Raw genomic sequence first — 22,996 nt, 5'->3', positions numbered from 1 at the left:
TTATGAGAATAGTGACAGCAAGTGCAATATTAATCCACTAATATAATATATATATTTATTTCAGTTAACTTTAGAGAACACCAGAACTTGTGGGCTCCTGTCTCTCTTTTATCATTTCTTCATCATGTTTATAGTGCTGGTCTTCATGTCTTGCTGTTTGGTTGTCTTTTGACTGTTTCCTGTTTTATTTTGATATCTGTTTTTCTCAAGTTACTTTTTTTGGTTTTTATTTCCTGTCTTTGTCTTCACACCTAGTTGATTTTCTGCCCTGCTCTCTTTTGGAGTTTTGGAATACGCTGTGCACTATATATGCAGCATTATCAGTTACCACCCTTTTTGTTTTGTTATACGGAGTCTGCTTAATCATTTTATTCATCACAACATTAAAAGAAATGTTGCTTATCGTCTTTGTGTTTCTTTCTTTCTGCTTGTGGGCATGTTTTTGTATTGGTATCTCTTACATTTTTGTACCACTCATTTCTCTTTCCTTACCATTAAAGTGCAATTGCATCTTCAGCAAAAGGCTCTTACACTTTAATTATGTTTCAAACATCAGATTGTAATAATACATGTCCCACAGAAAAACCTTTAAAAACAAAATGTATGCAGCATCTAGTTTTTAGCCTAGCATCAACAGCTGTGACCCTTTAGCTGTTGGATTGCTTCATTACAGAATTGTTTACTCTAGAAAATGAGTCCAAGCCACAGGTAATGTACAGGATGGGCCATTTATATGGATACACCATAATAACATGGGAATGGTTGGTGATATTAAAGTCCTGTTTTTGGCACATTAGTATATGTGAGGAGGCAAACTCCTCTAGATGGGTGGTGACCATGGTGGCCATTTAGAAGTCGGCCATCTTGGATTCAACTTTTGTTTTTTCAATAGGAAGAGGGCCATGTGACACATCAAACTTATTGGTAATGTCACAAGAAAAACAATGGTGTGCTTGGTTTCAACGTAACATAATAAATAGCCCACCCTGTACTCTCACAGCGTATGCTTCTTGAGGTGGAATCTCTTTCTTATCATCTGAATCATTATGATTTCACACAACATACTTTTAGCTTTAGTATACACGTTCCTGTCTGCAGTGACCGCACAAGAATTTGATAATGACTGAGTCACATTTTTGACAATCACGTTGCCTCCGGTCTGTTTCTGTAGCGTTGCTTGATTTGATTTTTTCATGCCCTTGTTTTGGTGCCATTCTGTCTGTACTGATCTCCTGTTTATTATTTTCAGCATCAAGGCTGCAGATTGTTTGTATCAACTGTTCCTATAATTACCCTATGTTTAGTCTAAGGAAATAATGACTTAAAATATTTTGATCTTAAGTTTTTGCCCCTTAATACAGCCTCTGCAATGACTGTTTTTCCAGCCTCTGAATACTATAGATGATATCATATGGTGATAAGTATCAGATAATTTTATCCTGCATTTGTCATATCATTACGATTTCATCCATTGTGACACTTAAGTTGATTCTTTAGATATTTGGACCTGCATCTTTTTTTTGTTTCAGTTCTTTAACAAATAATTTTGACTACCTTATAAATTTTGTTCTGCAATTTGAGTAAAACGGCTTAAAGTAAACAGATACATTTTTTTAAACTTTTAATGTCCATATTGTTAAAATCTGAACATTGACCCCACCAGATGAAGCTTTGATACCTTTGTTCTCTCTCTCTGCTGCAAAGGAAATGTAAAACATGTCATTAGTGAAAGCAATAACCATTTATTAAACCTTTACTAAACCCCTTTCTTTCCCCCTCTCTCGACATTAGTCTGTCTTGTGTGCACTGATTTGTGTCTAATTACACAAAATGCATATTTTTCAGTTTGGAGGGATTGGTCAGTCATTTTGCAGTTTAGATACACAGACACCAAAATTTGTGTCATACATGTCAGATCATTTTAACATATCCTTTGTATCATTTTTAATCAAATGCTTAAAAAACAACAACAACAACAACAACAACAACAAAACGTTTAGGCATTACCAATAACTTGGTTAGAATCTGGCATTAAAAATTAGTTGAGGTTAGTTAGGTTAGAACTAAAAAAAAAAAAAGATCTGTTTTTGGATAAAATAATTGTTTTTTTGTTCTTTTTCATACAATTTAATTTAAATTTATATATTAAAAATGCTGATCGTTTTGAAATTCGAGTCATTTCAAGTTACTGTAGTAGAGTAAAATATCCATTGAACTGGAAAATTTGCAAACTAGCTCTGATATAAAGACAAGGATAGTAAAAATCTATAGGCTTGCTTTTATTAAGACAATACAAAAGCTAACCATACATGTGTTTTAGGTTCCAGTTTGTGACACTCAATAGCTAACTTAAGACAATCATCCTTAAAGTGTGTCCTAAAAATATGTTGTAATTTTTCTTTTATAAAAAGGCTGAATAATTGTCTGTAACAGTGGTTCACCATAGTTTCAGCTGTACTCAACAATGTTACTCAATGTAACAATCTGATAAAGATCCAGGGGAGCCGTAACTGGTTTGGCGACACAGACATTTCCTTTTACTGGAATCAATCCATTGTTGGTTTTGTCGTTGTAACAAAACATTTTTTTAAAATGTGAAAAATACAAATGCTCTATCTTCAATCATTAGTGAATAAACATAACAGTCTGTTTAGTCTGAACTTCAGTTTTCTGACTCTCATGTAAGTGTAAAAGATGACAAAATAAAGACTTTTGCCACGTTTTATTTCTTTTCTGGCTTCTCTTCTTAAGAGGGTGTTCTTCCTCCCCACAATCACCAAACTCATAGAGTTTCTCTTAATATTGCAGGGTTATGTTATGAGATGATTGGCATTATAAGGTGAACTGAATAACTATAACACTGAATCTTTTTATTTTTATCAAATTTTAGAGACATTACATATAATGCATAAATGCTAATAAATAAACTCAATTTCCCCCCTAAATTGAAGTAATTAAGGAAATGTTTATTTGGATAATTATAGACTCTTGTTAGCTCTGTGGGTTTACAACTAACAGTTTGGAATTGGCTGCATTTGTTGTAAAGAGGTAAATAATGGTATAAGTCAGAAAAACTGGAAGCGTTTCATATTAGCATTTAAATAATAATTCCAACTTTAAGAAATATACATTTTTATTAAAAGGAAGAAACAAAAACAGCTCAAGATACCAGTTGAGATTAAAAATTGGTGAACAAAGCCAAGGTGGTCTGTGAATCTTGAATCTCCAGTCACTGCCAGCAGGTTCCACAAGAAGTTTTTTTTATTGGTCAAAATTGTCTCCCATATGAAAGAATGGGCTTGCTGTGCATTACATCATAAAAGTAGTGTCAATTGTGAATGCAGTGTACATGTCTATGATCACAAATGTCAAATCGGTCAGAATTTGGGCTCCATATTGGTCAGTAGGTCCCTGCTGTTCTGTCATTTTTTTAGGTTCACTCACCAAACCATTTGCAGCAAATGCTGTCTGTGAGTTACCACGTCCTATTGCTCAGCTCTGGAGCCACACTGGTCAAGGCACACATAAAGTCTTACTGTGAAGCACCTTTGCAGCCCATCTCAGTATTACAGTCTCTGAATGAGTTCCTAGATTGTTTTGTTCCTTTTTATAAACATTTTATCCTTTTGAAGAAGACTTATTTCAATAAATAACACAAATATAGTCATAGATCATATATAGATAGATAAACATGTATAAACTACATGCATTTTTTATAATTTAAATAATTTATATATACAGTTCTCTCTCACACACTTATTGCCTCCCTCCCCACACCCCCACCCATCCCCTTAAGTGAGTTCCTCAGTGCTGCACCAGCGTTTGGATTTAGAGCAGCACATTAATGTTGAAATATCATTTAAATGGACCTAAGATTCTTCAGTAGAAGCATCACTTTATAGCAGATTTTTGCTGGTCACCGGCATGACACATAATCCTGTGATGGGAAGCACTGTGAGCAGGAAATAAAATCCTATACAGGAAGTAGAATTCCCAACAAGTCTCTTACGTCCTGCGACGTTTCTTTGACAATGCACAGACACAGGAAGTGTTTATGCGTATCCACCTCCAGCTCACTTGATCTTGAAACTGTGTCAGTGCTCGAACATACGACTGCGCCGTCTTGCACTGTGAGTTCCAGTTCTTGTCGTCAATGCCCCTGCAGCCATCCTTGACAGGCTTGGAGGTCCGACAGTGTGTCTCATAAAAGAACTGTCTGATGTCTTTTGTGGCACTGGTTTTAAACTTGGCCAGAACAGTCACGCGCTGTCCCTTGATGTCGTATGCTAACGTTTTATTCATCACCCAGTCGCTCACACTGTCACAAACAGAATATTCCCCCCGGTAGCTCTTGTGCTCAGTGTGACGCTTCTTTCGTGTCTTGTTTCCTGCTGCCCCTAAGACCGGTACACTGCTCACAAAATTATCAGAAAGGTACAATGGCGGTGGCTGCAGTGGAGGCCGGTCGCTCAGTAGCACTCGCGGTGAGTTATAGCGCTTGTGTTGCCTAAGGATGTCCAAGTTCAACAGCATCACCGGCTGATCCATCAGAAAATCATCACTGTGACGCGTTTCTAGCCACTCCTCTGCATCTCCTTTGTCCTCCAAAGGAAAGTTTTCAATCTTGACGGGAGGCAGAGTGTCCCGCGGCTCAGTGTCTCTGCTTTTCCCCTGCTCGCTCTGGTTCCCTCTGGTCTTCCCCCTTGTTAGGTCAGCCTGAAGTAGCTGGATTATGAGAGAGTTTAAAGGGTCTGGACTTGGCTGCTGCTGCTGTTGACTGCTACCCATGTTGGTTGCCTGAATACCATAGAGGTACACGAGGACCATCACATACAGCAGGATGGACATCACTAGATTCACCTGTAAGATCTGCAATGACAGAAAAAGAAGAAGAAGATACTATAAATGAAAGTTCTGTCCTCCTAAAACTCAGGACTTGATTGATTTGAAGTTTTATTCCTTTTCAGAGTGAAAAGATAGTCAAACAGAAATATATCCCACATAGCAAAATTGGTGTGGCCCGGATCTGGCCCACACAATGTGCTTACACATGGCCCACATACCGCAAAGAATGATGGCCCTTTGGTGGCCCAGATCTGGTTTGCCAGAGGTGGCCCACACATGGGCCAGCACAAAGCCAGTTGCAGACACACTGTTGGCCCTGCGCTGGCCCAGAACAGTTTCAGCTCTGGCCCCAGATGTCAGCCTAATGTGTACCTTAAACAAGCCATGTAATAACAACATAATAGTGCAAAAGTAACATGACAAAACTCTGTTCAGACAGTGAATCTCACATAGCACTTTTCTACTCTAGCAGATTACTCAAAGTGCTCTATACAGCATGCCACATTCACCCAATCACACACTTTCTTTAAACTGAGTGCTTCCTAACAACATTCATACAGAGTGGAGGAGCCAGGTATCAAACCACTAACATAAATAACATAAATATTGCCATCATTGCCAGACCTGGCCCACATCTGGTTGACATACACCCTGCCATGACACCAGTCAGTCAGAAGTGCCAGCTTGATGCCGGATCCAGGCCAGACCTGTTTTCTATGAGCCTGGGCCGCATAAATCAAACCACAATCGGGACAGATGTGGCATGTCATCACATAAACAGTGCCACCTACGCCAGGCCTGGCCCATCTGGATGACATACCACTTACCATGCCAGAAGTCAGCCAACAGTGTCAGCTTGACACCAGATCCGGGCCAGACTTGTCTGCTATAAGGGTTATCACTAATGTTTACCTGCGTTTAAAACTTGGGTTAGAAATCATAATAAAAGCTTTTCTACAAAGCTTGTCAAGTTATACCCTACAGCTAACGACAACCTCTTTCCTATTTATACAGAGCCAGTTTTGCCATGATGCCTTTTGAAAACCAATTCACACTTTGACAGGTTTAAGACCTGAATAGTAACACTAGCAAATTGACTGGTTCTTATATAATGCTTTTCTACTCGAGCACTCACGGTGCTTTCTACGATGTCTCATTAACCCATGCACTTTTTTCCAAATCTGAGTTCTGCTTTTTAAAATTCACATTATGGTGAACACATTGGCAATAACTAAGGTTTCAGTATGTTGTCCAAGGATACTTTGGCATGTAGATTGGAGCAGTCAAGGATTGAAGCACTGACCTTCTTAACAGATGACCTGCTCTACCTCATGAACCTCAGCCATTAAGAGAAGGACAAAATCTTTAAAAACCACCGCTGGGGGCTATTCCTAGCTCCAAATGGGCAGGGGTTATAAAAGTCTCCATGGACAACATGCACCAAGGGAAAGGGTGCGTAGTTTTCTTTGGGGGAATGTTAGGACTTCAGACTAATGTTAACTAGTTAAAAATGTTTCTGAAAACTTGAACATTTCAACAGTGTAAATAACAGCCAGTGTGCATGTATGTACGTGTCTCTAACTGAGCACATTACGGGAAATAACACGCCGCAGCATGTATAACATGTTTTTTTAGAAGTCCCATAATTGTCCTTTGACATAAAAAATGCCTGTAACATTCATTTGCATAATAAAAACCTCACTCCCATACATGCATTCATGGTTGTGTCCCCAAAAAGTGTCTTTGTCCTTTATAAACACATTAAACTAATGATAACGATCATGTAAAGAAAACATGAAACTATCAGTTGCTTTGCAGAAATGTAGAATAAAATTTAGTTTAGATGTTATTTGGTGGAGAGGCAGTTTTGTAATTGGATGGTTAACATTTTACCAGGAGAAAACACGCTGCTGCTTATTAAACAGTCTTGCATCACTGTCATATACTAACGAGCGATGACTAATTACAGAGATCCTTAAGGTCAAATTGTTTAGCATTATACTTAATTATGGGTTAGGCCTATGTGACAGAGGGCTTGGCTGTAAGAAACAAGTGAACTTAGTCATGATGTTGCCTTTCATTGTCAAATTATAAAAAGACAGAACTCTGTTTTCTGTCATCTCTTGGAGTCTTTCTTTATTAACTACGACTGTGGACTATATATTTTTAAAATTCGTGTGTAAATTTATGCATTTGCACCAAAAGCAGATTTTTCATCACCACATGACTTTCTCTACAAACAAAGCTGAAAGACCCTTACACGTATTAATAAAGTTCCTCATATGAACAGCGCTCTACTACAGCCACAGTCGTTAGCAGTTGGGCAAAATTTAAGCTAACACGTTTCAGCTTTTCATTTCCCCAGCTCTGCTTTGTAAAGTCATGGATCCATCAAACTTAAAAACAACAACAACAACAAAAAACTTTTAAAGAGAGAATTTAAAATTTAACATTTTCCGAAAAGTCATATTTTGGAATGACCATAAATACCAAAGTTGTGTGTAGTGAGTGGCTGAAGAAAGAGCAATTAAACTAACTTGCTGCATGCTCATCAGCTACAGTGTGATTGTGAGAATGCGATTAATATCTTTAAGATTAAGCAAAACTTTGAAGGACATGTCTAGATATTTCTTTATATATGCAAGTGCTGCCGAAAGGACACAAGCATGTTCACTAAGCCATCAGCTAATATTGCAATGTCTTAGAGGGAGAGGAGAAGAGGAAAAGGAAAGAATAGAGAGTAATTAGCTGACAGGTGGACCCAAACAAAAAGAGTTGACATGTTCCCATCAGCAATATTTTGCCCAATTCATGTAGCTGTTGGAAGGTGGGGAGGAAGACGCACAGCAATGTCACCTTGTAATCACTGGCTCAGAAAAGACAAGCACGTGGACTGACACACACATTTCTTTGTTCTTACTACATCGCAGTTGTTTGCAGGCCCATTCAAAAGTATCACTGCAATGCTGCTGCAAACTCACACACAGATGACAGTCATGTGGGGACAAAGATGATCATATTTGTTTTTAACAGCAAACACTTTTTATTAGAGCTTCATCACAATATTCCTGTGTCCCCGGAACATATCTGAAATGCTCCTTAATGAATTAAGTGGAGTCTTTATTCAAAGAAACCTTTAGCTCTTGCACAGCCTTGAGATATGGCTCCAAAATAGAACATGTATATTTCTAAGAAGCTGTTCAGCCTTTTCCCATCAGTCTCCCACTTCTTAATGCTGTAGCAAACTGAAACAGCTAAAACGACTATCATTACAAGAAGATTATTATTTCCACCTGTAGTAATTTATGTTAGTGGTATGGCTCTGTTTACAGCAGCATGAAAAGGAGAAGCTGGGGGTGATGTGGGTTGTATGGTGGCTTGCAGATCCAGAGCTTGCAAAGACACCCCCCCCCCCCCCCCCCCCCCCCCCCCCCCCCAAAAGATAACACCATTTAATAACACATCTGGATACTCTATACAGTAATATTTGCTGGCGTCCTTTTTTTTTTTTTTAAATGAAACTGTTTATACAAGTCAAAACCTCAGCAATTTGGTATTTGACATCACTTCCTTAAGATGCCATTCACTTAACCTTTGAGTTTTTCTTCCACTTTTCATTAGACCAAAACTCTGTGTGACTGGCCTGTAAACACTTGTGCATAAAAAAAATAAAAATGAACGTGAGAAATTAATCTTACCCCTGCTCTCATAATGACTACCATAAAAGCCCTGACTCTAGTAAATGAGGCTGCTTTAATGAGGTGCTGTCAGTGAGTGACCACTTTTTCAGCTGCTGGACTGATATGGAGACTGTGTGTCTGCTCTGTGCTCCTCTACAGGGAGTGCAGAATTGTTAGGCAAGTTGTATTTTTGAGGAATAATTTTATTATTGAACAACAACCATGTTCTCAATGAACCCAAAAAACTCATTAATATCAAAGCTGAATGTTTTTGGAAGTAGTTTTTAGTTTGTTTTTAGTTTTAGCTATTTTAGGGGGATATCTGTGTGTGCAGGTGACTATTACTGTGCATAATTATTAGGCAACTTAACAAAAAGCAAATATATACCCATTTCAATTGTTTATTTTTACCAGTGAAACCAATATAACATTTCCACATTCACAAATATACATTTCTGACATTCAAAAACAAAACAAAAACAAATCAGTGACCAATATAGCCACCTTTCTTTGCAAGGACACTCAAAAGCCTGCCATCCATGGATTCTGTCAGTGTTTTGATCTGTTCACCATCAACATTGCGTGCAGCAGCAACCACAGCCTCCCAGACACTGTTCAGAGAGGTGTACTGTTTTCCCTCCTTGTAAATCTCACATTTGATGATGGACCACAGGTTCTCAATGGGGTTCAGATCAGGTGAACAAGGAGGCCATGTCATTAGTTTTTCTTCTTTTATACCCTTTCTTGCCAGCCACGCTGTGGAGTACTTGGACGCGTGTGATGGAGCATTGTCCTGCATGAAAATCATGTTTTTCTTGAAGGATGCAGACTTCTTCCTGTACCACTGCTTGAAGAAGGTGTCTTCCAGAAACTGGCAGTAGGACTGGGAGTTGAGCTTGACTCCATCCTCAACCCAAAAAGGCCCCACAAGCTCATCTTTGATGATACCAGCCCAAACCAGTACTCCACCTCCACCTTGCTGGCGTCTGAGTCGGACTGGAGCTCTCTGCCCTTTACCAATCCAGCTACGGGCCCATCCATCTGACCCATCAAGACTCACTCTCATTTCATCAGTCCATAAAACCTTAGAAAAACCAGTCTTGAGAGATTTCTTGGCCCAGTCTTGACGTTTCAGCTTGTGTGTCTTGGAACACAATGGAAGTGTTTTGGGGGAAACAGTAACATACCGGACAAGCTGCAGACGTGACAAGCTAACACTAAACAGTATTATATGACGCATTTGAATTTTCAGGGTCACTGTACTTTCACATCCTCGTATAGATTACCGAAAACATTGGTGCCTGTCTGTTTTCACAGAGGACAGGAAATTGATATATGTTGGCATGTGACATAGGACCGATGTAGTGACCGGAATGATGAGCGAGTTAAGGAGTGTATGAAAAACTCAAATAGGCCATCAATTTTGGTTACTAGTTTAGAATAGCCTACGTGTGACGTGATGACGAATTGTCCCATAGAGTTTTGAGAACGGGTTAATATGCCAATTTCCACTCAGTTTTCCTTTATTGTATCAAAGCACTACTGCTCATATATTGCAGTTTGACCAAACTGAAGGTTTTCTTGTGAATTAAATTTTTTGCCCGAGTTGCTAAGAAGGTGAGAACCCAGGGATGCAATCATTCAGCTGGCGGGCATAATCGCCAAACTATTGACTCACTGTGAGCTGGTTACCACTAAGTTACTGCACTGTGTACATGCTCTAAATTATTAACGAAGCATGTTAGGACAAGAAGAAATAGCTAAGCCCTCGGGGAAGTTTCTGAGGAACCCTCACATTCATCTACATGTCACCAGAGCTTCTGTGTCACTGTGACAAAGCCATCGCTCATTACCAGTCTGTTTTAGGGTGAGATTATCATGAGGATCTTTTTGTAAACTTGCAGTTTTTCTTAGCCCAACCTTCACCCCTTAAACAAGAATCGCTTCTACGTAGCATGTTTACAAGAAATTCTCCGCGTGCCTTTGAGCACTGTACTTCACACTCAAATGGATAATTGCTCAACAAAAATACATTTTTCATGTGACATTCAGATGGTACTGTGCCCTGAATATAGTCAGAGAACTGGTTAAAGCAGGAATGCAGGATTTTGGGGCCTTGTTGCCCTGCACAACCACAAAAACCCCATGTGATTCACATTAATTTAAAATGAATATTGGCTAAATGTTCTGTTGTCTGTGAACCAGGCCACTTATCCTAAATAAGTATTCTAGGATAATGCTTGAGCCAAAAATCAGTCTCAGTGAAAAATGGAACCATAAAATAAATTAATGTGTTTTTAAAAATCTGCTTTAGACACAAACAAAATGGAAAAACAGGATATTGCTTTTGGTGCTGGATTATTTTGTTTAAAAGTTCATGATCAAAATATATTATAAAAGGCATTAAACTTCGGTTTGCAGACAGGTTCAGAATCCAACAAACATGATACAGCTGGCTTTATTTCGATTGGTTCCTCTTTCTAAAGATGGACAAAGGAAGTGCTCATAGTTGTTAGGCCAGTCTGTGCAGTAGTTCTTTCCAAATGTCCTTTTAAAGCTTTTATAATCACAGTATGCCAAGTCAGCAGGGTCTGAATTGAGGCAGGATAAACTCATGAGGCCAATGTCACAGTTACTGAACGGATGTTGATCAAGTACGGTTTAAAATCTGAGTTTGTTCTGAGTAAATTAACAAATGATTATCAGCTTGTTTTGTATTTAGTTGTCATAACCTCTAGGCTGCGAAGTAAGAAAGGGTGTAACAAATGAGAAGAAATGAAACAAAACACCATTGAGGCTTGTGTTGAAGTACACAGTAGACGTCTAACAGCTCGAGAATTGTTTAGTCATCATGGAGATTTGTGATTTTATACGCAGTACATACAGTATCCCTATATGCAAAAGTAGCTAGCAGACCTGACATTAACAGCAGACATGTGTAATTCAAGGTTAAAAATGAACACCACAGACAAAAAGACAACACACCAGAGAAAGTTCGCTGGTCTATAGAAGGTAAGATCTTAGATTTAAGGATTCTTACAGAAGGAATTCAAAACATTTTCTATAGACATTGTTGGAGAAATAGTATATGTTGGACACCCTGTGAAGAACTTCGGCCTATATTTCAGCCTGTTTTATTGCTGTCTCACCCTTTTATTTACACAGCTCATGACCATAACTGAGTGCCTGAGCAGTAAATTGTTAGATTAGCCTTAAGATCCCCTATTATACTACAGTCCCTCTTAACAGAAATGACGCCAATTTATCCACCTAAACAGGCTGGATAAAGGGGCATCATTTCAGATGCTACATCAGTTCAAGCAAATCTTGAACTCTTTCACCTGAAGAAGCAACTTACCCTTTGCATTCAGAGCGGCTCGCTCTCGTGTGAGCCAAGTACATCATCAGCATACTGCAGAATACCACTGCTTTATTCCACAAGCTTTTTATTCTGCTTCTTGCGGTCATTGACACGTAAGTCAAAGTTTTGACAGGTAAGAGCTTGATGAAGACAAATCTACAAATGTGAGCTTTAACGTCCTTTAAAGAAAAATGGGGTGGGGTTGTGGGTTTAAAGTATGTGAAATGACAAGAGATTTTTTTAAAAGATTTATTGATTTTGGAGAAAGCCAAAAAATGTGAGTAGTTTTTTGTGTGTATCAGATAGAATGATTTATTATTCTTCCCTGACTGCCAAGTAGATATGCAATTGATAGTGAGTTCTCTATAGGTTCTCTGTCGTATGAGGTATTAGTGTGAGTATTAGTTGCCCTCACACATACAGTATTGTACAAAAGTCAGCCACCCTTCTACTGAGAGCATTTCTGATGAGGCTTTAGTGATAGACAAGCTGAAGAGTCACATGTTCTGTGTCAGGTCGGTCCTGAATCTTTTCCTATTTCTTAAGGATGCGACTTTCAGATTCTGGTCATTTGGTGCCATTTTCCCGAAAAGCTTAAGGACAGACTGCATACCATGCTGAGACATGTACTGTGTTCTTTGGGAGCAGCTTTTATGGTGCAAAACATTATTTTATATCTGTATAACTGTATAACAAAATAAAGTTGAACTTTTGCTTTCAATGAAATTAGAATATTTTGGGACTCTTGCCCTTGTATTGCAGTGGCTATGTAGGTTGCTGGTTTGATTCTAGCCAGAGAAACAAATTCCCTGGGGTTGCATCAGGAAGGGTTTCTGATGTGAAATAAAACAGGCGGTGCTACTTTGCAACAAATGAGCTGTTAAAAGTAGCTTTTAGAGCGACTGTAAGTTTAGCACCGGGATTGTGTGATTGATGTCGCTTCCTACCATGTTGTATGAGGTTTCTGTTTGCTATCTAAATACCTATGTCTTCTCTCTTTATAGCAGTGATAGAAGAATGTAATGACCTGTTACACACACAGAAATCACAAGACATCACTTATATCACAAGACTTATACAAACAAATAATTCAGAAACTTTTCAAGAAAAAAACCTTAACAATTATACAAGACGTCTGTAGGGACTTCATGTCCAAATCTAGAGAAAATTAGAAAATTAGATTTATCTGAATAAATCTGAGTAGGTGGATTTTAACCACTTCATGGTTAAAGGAGACCTTAGCGCAAGTGGAAAACATCCTTGGATTATAAAAACAAAATAAATTAATCATAAAATGATTTAGTACATTGTGACAAAAAGAAATATGCTGCTTAGCTTGGCAATATTAAAAAGAGTAAGCATTCAAGGAAGAAAACAGCGGCAGGTGATCACAGAACTGTTTCTATGGTAAGGAAAAGGTTTTTTTTAGCAAACATAGCCAAGTGACAAACACTCACTTTAGCAAGGAATTTTAGACGAGCAAGAAATATCGTGAATGATCTATACCTAATGTAAACGTTTTGGCACTTTAAGCCCATAGATTGATGTGTCTTAAATATCTAAGCTAATCATTCCCGTAGAAAACACAGTGAGTGAAATTGCCAAGAACTTTGTTTCACCTGCTCTTCACGCTCACTGAAGCTGTTAATCTGGAACAAGCTTGTGTTGAAACAGGAAGATGCTGCACACAGAAAAACATGCTTATATGTTCATGCACAAACTTTAGAAATCTTGACAGGTACATGAGATTTTGCAAAAGATGCATGATTGCAGACAGTCTGACAGTGCAAAGGCAAAAGCCCATGGCTTTTGAAATTGTCACACCTTTGATTCAGACAGCCTCAGGCTGGCAGCATCTTAGTAAGACCACACACAGGTTTCGTGTGTTGATGTGTGACTGTGTCGCAATGGTTGTGATGGGTAATAGACTCTCATAAATATGGCGTTTTGTTGCATCAGGCAATGATAATTCTTGCCCGGTGCTTTGTATTATTGCAGATACTTGATGAATCAGATAAGAAACTTGCCATCAGGGAAGTACAGTTGCATAATTTCAGTGAGACGATAAAAACCAGGCAAAACACAAATTTTTAATATTTGCCTAGATTAATGCAAAATCTTCCCCTATCGTCTCCTTAATAAGTGGGCCAACCTGAACAAAACATTGCACAAACATCACACATACAGCCATTATTAACGTCTATATGTTTTATGAATCCAAATGTTTTATGTTCATTTCATCATCCCCTTGTTAATGAAATGTTACATTCTGTGTTTAGATTGTCTCACGTGTTACCTTCACCTACATGTCCTGTAACTTAATGTTCACCAACATTTTTATCTGCTACTGAATTTTGCTCAGCTCACCACTGACTGTGAAATATGGCAGCACTTCCTTTTTGGCCTGGACAAAAGTCTGAGGGCTGGAAGAATTCAGTGTACACAGAAGCGGACTGTGATTGTGCATACAAGGTGGTCTGTTCAGCTTTTGTTTTTGAGTGTGGAAACAACACACGGAGTGAAGAGCAAAGATAAAGCTCCAGTGCTACTCTCTCACTTCTAATATTGAATTTGAAGAGTTTTTATCAGCTTGTTTTCAGATTTCAGATTTCTCTTTTTTTCATTTTGATTTTCTAATGAAAGGTTTTGCAAAACAAGTACAACATTCAAAAAGTGTCACCAGTTATCTTAATAGATGCATCTAAAGTGTCCATGCACCTCTTTGTTGCTCACTGGCAAATGACAGTGAAGCCTGTTTATGTGCACCTCCTCTATCCAAGTCTACTGTTTGCCAGTAATTGTGCCAAGTTAACCACAGACATAAATACACTGCGTGTGTGTACACGATCGTCCAACACAAAACTGTCAGTGTGTTTGTCTTCTCCATGGTCTCTAGTATGTGTTCATTGGTGTTTCGTGTGTGTGTGTGTGGTTACATTGAGGTTCATGAAGGACATGGACCGTGACGAACTGCAAATTTATTTAATGAAACACAAAACTTACCTCACTGCTGGAAAAGACTGAAAACTAATATTCTGTAATGAAACACAGCCTTTGAAAAGCATTTACACATATAAACCACATCCCTGAACATTTATTGTGATTATTGTGACATGAGGTCTGAAAACACTACAAACTAAATACAGGGAGTGCAGAATTATTAGGCAAGTTGTATTTTTGAGGAATAATTTTATTATTGAACAGCAATCATGTTCTCAATGAACCCAAAAAACTCATTAATATCAAAGCTGAATGTTTTTGGAAGTAGTTTTTAGTTTGTTTTCAGTTTTAGCTATTTTAGGGGGATATCTGTGTGTGCAGGTGACTCTGTGCATAATTATTAGGCAACTTAACAAAAAGCAAATATATACCCATTTCAATTATTTATTTTTACCAGTGAAACCAATATAACATCTCCACATTCACAAATATACATTTCTGACATTCAAAAACAAAACAAAAACAAATCAGCGACCAATATAGCCACCTTTCTTTGCAAGGACACTCAAAAGCCTGCCATCCATGGATCCTGTCAGTGTTTTGATCTGTTCACCATCAACATTGCGTGCAGCAGCAACCACAGCCTCCCAGACACTGTTCAGAGAGGTGTACGGTTTTCCCTCCTTGTAAATCTCACATTTGATGATGGACCACAGGTTCTCAATGGGGTTCAGATCAGGTGAACAAGGAGGCCATGTCATTAGTTTTTCTTCTTTTATACCCTTTCTTGCCAGCCACGCTGTGGAGTACTTGGACGCGTGTGATGGAGCATTGTCCTGCATGAAAATCATGTTTTTCTTGAAGGATGCAGACTTCTTCCTGTACCACTGCTTGAAGAAGGTGTCTTCCAGAAACTGGCAGTAGGACTGGGAGTTGAGCTTGACTCCATCCTCAACCCGAAAAGGCCCCACAAGCTCATCTTTGATGATACCAGCCTAAACCAGTACTCCACCTCCACCTTGCTGGCGTCTGAGTCGGACTGGAGCTCTCTGCCCTTTACCAATCCAGCCACGGGCCCATCCATCTGGCCCATCAAGACTCACTCTCATTTCATCAGTCCATAAAACCTTAGAAAAACCAGTCTTGAGATATTTCTTGGCCCAGTCTTGACGTTTCAGCTTGTGTGTCTTGTTCAGTGGTGGTCGTCTTTCAGCCTTTCTTACCTTGGCCATGTCTCTGAGTATTGCACACCTTGTGCTTTTGGGCACTCCAGTGATGTTGCAGCTCTGAAATATGGCCAAACTGGTGGCAAGTGGCATCTTGGCAGCTGCACGCTTGACTTTTCTCAGTTCATGGGCAGTTATTTTGCGCCTTGGTTTTTCCACACGCTTCTTGCGACCCTGTTGACTATTTTGAATGAAACGCTTGATTGTTCGATGATCACGCTTCAGAAGCTTTGCAATTTTGAGACTGCTGCATTCCTCTGCAAGATATCTCACTATTTTTGACTTTTCTGTGCCTGTCAAGTCCTTCTTTTGACCCATTTTGCCAAAGGAAAGGACGTTGCCTAATAATTATGCACACCTGATATATGTCATTAGACCACACCCCTTCTCATTACAGAGATGCACATCACCTAATATGCTTAATTGGTAGTAGGCTTTCGAGCCTATACAGCTTGGAGTAAGACAACATGCATGACGAGGATGATGTGGACAAAATACTCATTTGCCTAATAATTCTGCACTCCCTGTATAATACAGTTATCTTCACCTAAGCTACTGATGCTACTGTTGCAGAGATCGCAATATGTCTAATTCACACAAAAAATAAAGCTAGAATTGTCCCAACAGAAGGATGAGCAAAGAGAGAGACGGAAAAATTAAAGATGCCATTTAGCTTCTTTTAGCATGCTGTTTTGACTTCCCAGCCCAAAAACTTCACTCTAATGTGCCTTGTTTTCCAACAATAGAAACCGAGCAAATAATTTAAACTAATCTAAAAATAAGATCATCAAAATGCACCAACATCAGTAAAATCTAACACAATCTTTAACAAATTCTGATACAGGTTTTTAACACAACCAGAGGACTTGTATACGAGAGGCCTTTCTTTTCATTTCCACTGCTTCACATTCATTCCTGTGAGCACAGGTCCCACCTGTGTTTTCCAGGAACTGTTTCTGACAGTTTGGTCATGAGTAGCCTGCTGGAGGTCATTTTGCAGGGCAGTGCTCCTTCTGTGGAGAAGCTACCAGGAGGAGATACTCCCCTTGTGACATCTGTTCCCAGTTTGTATTAAAAATGAGGGCATGTGTGATTAACAAGGGAGCAGCTACCAGTCCTGCTGATGGGATGACTTCCATGCCCAGGTAATGTCCAGTGTCCTGGTATCTCTTCAACACTCTTGAGGCTGTGCTCAGAGCCATAGTATATATTGATATGCCATGTCAGAGGAACCAATACAAACACTAGCTAAGGACACTAGCAAAAATCAATCTGAATGGATGAGGAGAGAGTGGTGGTCTGAGGTCACTACCTTTCCAGTGCACCTGTTGCCACTTTCATCAAAGCAGGAGAAACAGATTCACAGTGGTTTATGCTTCCAAATTAGACAGACTGGGATCCCTGGAGTTTGAATTTCCATTATACTGTGATGATCACACGTTCCCTTCATTTTTCTAAATAGTGTATGTATGTGGATGTGTGCTTATGTGCCCAAAAAAGCACAAGACGATTTGTCTACCTGTCCCATGTCCCAGGATTCCGGAAAATAGGACAGAAAAGGAAAGTAGGGCGCAAAGACTGATTTCAAAATGACAGCAAGGAGCTCAAAGGGTCATCGCATATTGTCATTTTCAATACAAACTGGGAGCGGGAGTAGGAAGGGGAGCGACTGAAAAATGATCATGGCTGAGCAGTGATAGGAGGCTAAGGCAGAGTTGTGGGAGAAGATTAAGGATTTTTGAGAAGATGTGGTGAAAAGGACACTGAGAGGCACTCCACTGTGTAACCTCCGAACTGAAGGGTGATCTGCTTAGTGATCGGCTGACACTGATGCTTAAGAAGGAATGCCTGAACTGTTTTAAAATGCTACCAGAGGACAGAAAATCATAAACCCATAAACATTTGCATATTGGGTCAAATTTAACTTCACACACAACAAAGACCAAAAGCATTTCACTGCATATTTTGAGGCATGACAGCAGATATTTTTCTGACAGTAATTTACTCTCTTATGGTTTTATTTTCCACTTTCAGTCAACTTTCAAGCATTTAAGACTGAAATGTTTTTTCTCCAGGCAGAATGGAATACAAGAGAAAATATCAGTCACGCACTGAACTTTCAGCCTCTTATGAAGCTTGATTTAATTGGCCGTTTGAATACTTTTGCCTGTATAGACTCGACTATCTTTCTATAGATCCATCGACTGATCCACTCAAGTGATTAAACTTGTGCTTTGGCTGACAGGCTAAGGACGCCAGCTTTAAACTAATTAGTGATTAACTGCTGTTTGTGGAGAAGTAACAGGGTAGCAAAGAAAAGCTCTTTACTGAGAGTCGTAGAGTAAAATGAGGACTTGGGGAAACACCAATGTCCTGACCAGAACCTCCAATCAGGGTTTTTGCACCTATGTCGCACATAAAACCAGCATGGTGTTTAGTATCCTCACACCTAATTAATGCCAAATTATATTTGATGTCCTTTCTCACTGCATTTTCAGGTGGATGCAATGTCTCTATGTGCTCAGTTGTTCTTTAGTTTCTGTTACACAACAAATACTGTCAACAAAGCAACTAGATTACTAAAAGGACCTACAACTGTGTTATTTGTGAAGTAGAGCTATATGCATTGCACAGCGGCTCAGCCAACTTCTGCCGTTACTGTTTTTGTTGTGTGTGGTTTGTTCTTATGAATATTTTTCTTTTATTAAATTTTTATCCGTATGAAGGTGCTTACAGCCAGCTGCTTGCAACATCAAACGGCTCACAAACGGACACATTATTTTTGCAAAATGTAGTGGAAAGTAGAATTACTTATCATGACAGTAAGTATTGGATGCTAGACATAACTGATTTGTTAAAGGTATAAATGTTCTATTAAATTGGACCTCTTCTATTTTAACACATTTTCTTTCTAAACCTTTGCTTCCTGTGAACCTTATAACCGGAATGAATAAGCAGAAGAATATGGATGGATGGATGGATACACTTTTGCAAATATACTGTGGATGATCAAATTAAGCATATAATAAAAAAACATGAGAATGAGAACTGTATGTACCCCTCTGAGCCAAAAGTCCCATATTCAGATAGTTTCTTCTTCTCTTTGCTCTGTGTAATGTCAGTGAGAATGGAGTCTGCCAATCTAAAGCAAACAGCGCTGCGAGCTCAGATGTCCCACCCACTTACTGTTCAAACCTATTGTTTAGAAGTGGTAGCCAATCAAAATAAAGCTGGCTGAAAGACAAAAAACCAGGAAGGAAAAAGCAGCTTATTTGAGATAGTGGATGAACCACTGTAAGGGGAAGCACTGAAGCCCAGTATTAGAGAAAGATTATTTTGAACTGTGACAATGTTACTCTATTGAAGTCCAAGAATAAAAACTACGGTGCTGGAAATGAGCGATATAGTTCATTGTATAAGTGTGTAAATCCAAAAATACAGTCAGACGGACTAAAGGAGCACAACTGTAGACATTCTAAAAATATCTTATTGAGCCACTGATAAGTTAAGGACCTGCATGATAGTGAGGAAAGCAAAAAGCCATTCGACCAACAGTACAAAAGCAGCAGTAGGATTTGTTGGATTTACACTTGTTTTTTTCTACACAACTCAATAGGAAAACTACAGCGGCAGACCGCAGAGCTAATGAAATACAAGGAACATCATTCTTCCACTTCACACAGGTACTGAGCGAGCCAATAGTTGAGAAAACAAGACATGAGCAGTCCCTTTGCATCGCGAAGTAATTTTCTTGGTGCAGTTACACTTGATATAAACACACCTGAACTAGCTGCAGAAGTGCACGAACAAAAGTTAGTAAAATAAAACCAGAAATAAGCTTAACCTTAGGCTAACCAGTTAGTCCTGCCTACTTGTCGTCAGATCTAAGAATAGGTTCTAACAGTAATGCAAACATCACTACCTGAAGTTGTCTGAATTCAACTTTAGCTTCTTGGAACTTTGATGTAAACAGCTTCAGCTTCTTTATGCAGAAAAATGAAATGAGTCAAAAGGGATAACTATCATTTTTCCACATTAGTGCTGTATTGTCCCAAGTCCATTTTGATTATCATTGCAAACTGTTAGCTAAAATAAACCCCCTTAATGCATTTAGTAGAACTTTTTCACCTTTGGGGCTCCAATCAGAACCAGTTAGAAACCTGTAGTCACCGTGGAGACCCCAGTGAGGTCAGGGACACTTATTGATGGGACTTAGTGGAGCAGTGTGCCAAACCAGCAAATCCTCTAGAGGGATTTTCACCCAGCAATGTCTGAGCCCTAATGCTGTCCAATTGACTCCAGATGTTGCAGGACACACACACACACACACACACACACACACACACACACACACACACACACACACACACACACACACACACACACACACACACACACACACAGAGTGACAGAGGCATCCAGTCCAGTCTGCCGCTCAACTTCCATTCAAGTGTTTATTCATCTCTGCGTTCATCAGCGCAGAGAAACTTAACAAAATGTAGTGTGGACATGGAGGGGGATGAGAAAATCCCATTCCCATTTGTTACATAGGTGCAGATATGCTATGAAAAGCTCTGTGTAATCACTGAGCTATTTATGACAAAAGGCTCAAAGAGTAATCTGGAGCTCCGAAAGCCTAAGCAAAAAAAGTTTAAATAAAACACGAATAACGTGTGGAATGTTTGGTAGAATGTTCCAACTAATACACCAGGACTTTTATTTTAAAAACTCATATTCCCTACCATCTGGCCTGCTAGCATGGCAAAAGTAAGGAAAATGCTAAACAGCCAGAGAAACAGCAAGTGGAGTAGTGATAAGAGAATACCTGAAATGTCCCACAATTTTCAAGCATTACCCGTGATACGCTAAAAGCTGTGGTTCAAGCCTGTGATGATCAAGGCTTGGGGGTTTTGTTATATTCCAAAACTGATCGCAAAACAAGATCTTGAAAAATAGATTTCCAACTCAGCCATTTGATAACAGAAAACAGAAAGACGTGTTGAGGTCGCGCCAGGATCTCTGGTGCCGACGTATCTGAGCAAAAATGTATTTCCTGAAATGTAAATATATTTAAATAGTTTCTATCTTTTTTATTTGGGCTTTTTTAAAAACTTCCTATATTGTCATAATTCTCAGTACATTCTACCTGTGCAAACAAAGCGAATTTAAGATCGCACACTCATTTATGCTGTGAGGATCTGCCTTTGCCCTTTACGTTCTGCCACCTCCCACCTCGCTCTCTTTCAAGCCTCTGAGCTGTTATGGTAAGTGCAGGGAAGGGCAGAATTCCAATCACAACAGTGAATTACCCTCTGAATGTTTTGTTGCCATGAGCCAGGTGAGTCATCCGCATTCACAATGATTATTCCTTAAGAATACTAGTTTGTGCCCGTGCGTGGATGCAAAAGCAAGCGACGCGGCCGCTGTAGCATGTATTTGTGTGTGTTCAAGAGAGGGAAAGTGATGTCAGTGTGTGTGTGTGTGTGTGTGTGTGTGTGTGTGTGTGTGTGTGTGTGGTTATAAAAGCTCTGTGTGAAAGAGAGGGAGTGGAAAGCTTCAAAACATTTTGAGGTCAAAGTGTTGTGTGTTTAGGAAAGTCTGCTGTCTGCGCACACACAGGTCGGGTGTGAATTCTAACTCAGAGTACATGTACGTACACATGTACATACCTACAGGTAGGCATTCCTTTACCTTTCAGAGGAAAAAACAAGCTTGAACACACACCTCGAGAAAATAAACCACAGACAGGAGAAAGACGGACTATTGCTCGTGATTTTCTAACCACACAGCAATGTAGTAAACTGTTTGTTGTGGATTTTGCACTTATTCATACAATAAAGGCACAAAACAGAGTCGTTTCAGTGCTTGCAGCTTGCCTTGGGGGCCAAAAATGACATGACAGCTGCTGGAGCACATGCTTTGCGAGCATGTGCTCTGGTGTTCTTTACGCTTGTTGTGCACCTTCCAATTTCGGTAACCTGCTGCAGCATGGCCAGGCTCCAGGCACAGGTGTGCGAACGGGTCAGTGTTTGCAAACATGGGATTCCCATGCGGCACTGAGGGAGGCTGCTGTTACCCTTGAAAGAGATAAGATTTTCCACAGAAAACCCCACTAGTGTTTTCTTTTCATGTTATGATTTCTCGCAGTGCTGACATTTCCATTTCAGCACCGCAGTGATGTTTACATCTGAGCTAAATTGCCTAGGAGTGCACGAATGCACCTCAACTGCCAGTGTAAATGGTTACAGGTCTGTTACAACATCACAGTCCCGACCGTCAAGCATAACCTTGACGTTAAGAGGTAGTGGCCGAGGTAGGTAGAACTGCAACATGTTTAGAAAAAATACTTTTAATTTTCTTTATATTAATTTTTAGGCTTAAAAGAGATCTTTGGGTCTTGAATAGCTTGCTTATCTTACACTAAGACTTGGTGCAACTCCTCAGTTCACTGCCTGTCTGAAACAGCACACTCTCCTCTCCTTAAGCAAACTAAAGGAGAGGAGAAAGGGCCATATGATGGATATCAGCTTTCACCGGCATACAGAGTGAAGAGTAGAAAAAACTGATCCTGAGCTTTTCTGGGGATTACTCAGACTTACACTGAAAGTCTTATTTAAAACTTTTGTCATGTTTAATATGAGCATCCACTATTGTAACTGTGTGTTCTATATAACAGAAAATAAGGGCAAACATAGTATTTCCTTTGACTTCTTCTGCTCTTTTTCCATTGTTTGGGCAGGTTTGTAAAAGAGATTGTGGTTTAGGTCAATGAATATTAACCTTATTTTTCAAAGCTTGACTTTCTGAGCATGCCAATGAATTCGTCATAACTCAGAGGACAATCGTGCTGCATCTGTGATATATACAATTTGCTTGCATGATGCATGGGAATAGATCTCAAAACAAGATCTCAACCATTTGACGCAGAAAATAGAAAGGCGGGT

At 39.3% G+C, this 22,996-nt stretch overlaps 1 protein-coding gene across 1 annotated transcript in view; it reads right to left on the bottom strand.

Annotated features, from left to right (window-relative positions):
• Positions 1-4,005: 4,005 nt before the first annotated feature.
• Positions 4,006-22,996, bottom strand: part of ntf3 (neurotrophin 3) — a 36,628-nt gene continuing 17,637 nt past the window's right edge. The window contains exon 2 of the mRNA XM_085376114.1: positions 4,006-4,869. Coding sequence (XP_085232240.1) covers positions 4,006-4,869 — 864 coding nt within the window. The remainder of the gene's footprint in view (positions 4,870-22,996) is intronic.

The sequence above is a fragment of the Diplotaxodon limnothrissa genome, linkage group LG17, assembly GCF_057381915.1.
Source record: "Diplotaxodon limnothrissa isolate DT_005_m linkage group LG17, D_limnothrissa_male_GT1.1, whole genome shotgun sequence".
Taxonomy (NCBI): Eukaryota; Metazoa; Chordata; class Actinopteri; order Cichliformes; family Cichlidae; genus Diplotaxodon; species Diplotaxodon limnothrissa.
This window is presented reverse-complemented; position numbering and strand designations above follow the sequence as displayed.